The sequence below is a fragment of the Pterocles gutturalis genome, unplaced genomic scaffold, assembly GCF_000699245.1.
Source record: "Pterocles gutturalis isolate BGI_N339 unplaced genomic scaffold, ASM69924v1 scaffold23530, whole genome shotgun sequence".
Lineage (NCBI taxonomy): Eukaryota > Metazoa > Chordata > Aves > Pterocliformes > Pteroclidae > Pterocles > Pterocles gutturalis.
In genome coordinates, this window is record NW_010141453.1 from 3359 (window position 1) to 4532 (window position 1174).

At 63.1% G+C, this 1174-nt stretch overlaps 1 protein-coding gene across 1 annotated transcript in view; it reads left to right on the forward strand.

The window, feature by feature from the left end:
- The window catches only part of SCN2B (sodium channel, voltage-gated, type II, beta subunit), a gene marked incomplete at its 3' end in the record, with an annotated part of 2896 nt that extends 1883 nt beyond the window's left edge, over positions 1–1013 (forward strand). The window contains exon 2 of the mRNA XM_010084038.1: positions 847–1013. Within this exon, the coding sequence (XP_010082340.1) occupies positions 847–1013 (167 nt within the window). The remainder of the gene's footprint in view (positions 1–846) is intronic.
- Between the last annotated feature and the right edge of the window lie 161 nt (positions 1014–1174).

Sequence of the window (1174 nt, forward strand, 5' to 3'; positions counted from 1 at the left end):
GCACAGGAGCCTGTCCCGGCGAGCCCACCCTCCCCTTTGCAGGCAGGGAGAACATGCTGGATGCAGGCGCTGGGTTTTGGATGCTGCAAGGACAGCCAGCAGACTAGGGGAGCTGCGGGAAAGGAGTAGAAGAGGGAGCAGGGCACAGGCACCTTGCCCCTGCCCCGGGTGAGCCATCCTGCCCCACGAGCTGCAGCGGGTGATGCCCCTGTTTCTCTGCCACAGCAAGGGCAGGGTGCAGGGACTGGCTTTGTTCCCCCCAGGAGTCACTGAGGTCTTTGCCCAGTCATTCCCGGCTGGAGAATCCTTGTGTGAACACCACGGGGTGGGGGGAGCATCTGCATCCCCCCCCCACAGCCCCCGGGGACTGGTCCTGACAGCTCCCAGCCCTCGCTGCTGTAGCACATCCTGCCGGGAATGAAATCTGATGAGCGCAGCCAGAAATTTCTGCGCGGATGTGGCGCTGAGCCCTGCGTGCTGATGCTGCATCCAGCCCTTTGCACAGCGCTGTCGATCCTGCAGCAGGAAAGCCTCATTTAAGTGGCAAGGAGCGGGGCTTGCCTGGAGTCAGCAGAATTTAGCACTGGGCACGATCAGGGCAGAGAGGGGTCATCGGCCCTTGCAGAGCAGGGCCAGGGCTGGGGCTGCTCCCCCCTTGTCCCCTGTCACTGCTGTGCAGGGTGGCCCTGGTCCTGGCTGGCCGCAGCATGGTCTGTGCGTGCATGTGCCTGAAAGGCAAGCCCAGGGCGAGGGTGGGATGGGAAGAGGGGCTCAGCCGGCAGGACGGCTGCTTGTGCCCTTTCTAACCCGTCTCATCTCTGCTCTCGCTCCCTGTGCTTGCGGCAGCGCCCACAGGCTTGGGCATGGAGGTCATGGCCCCCCCCACCATCAACGCCTTGAACGGCTCCTCCGTGAAGCTCTCCTGCACCTTCAACTCCTGCTACAAGGTGGAGAACAAGCAGTTCTCCCTCAACTGGACGTACCAGGGGTGCAGGAACTGCTCCGAGGAGCTGGTGAGTCTCGCCGGGGCTGCTGAGGGGTCCTGGGACCAGCTTGGAAGTAGCCATGTGCCTTCTTTGGGGTCTTTATGTCTGCACCTGCTCTCCGGGGAAAATCAGCAACCGACTGCGTAAAGCAGCTGTGGTCAGGGCAGCTGCCCCGATGCGGCAGGATG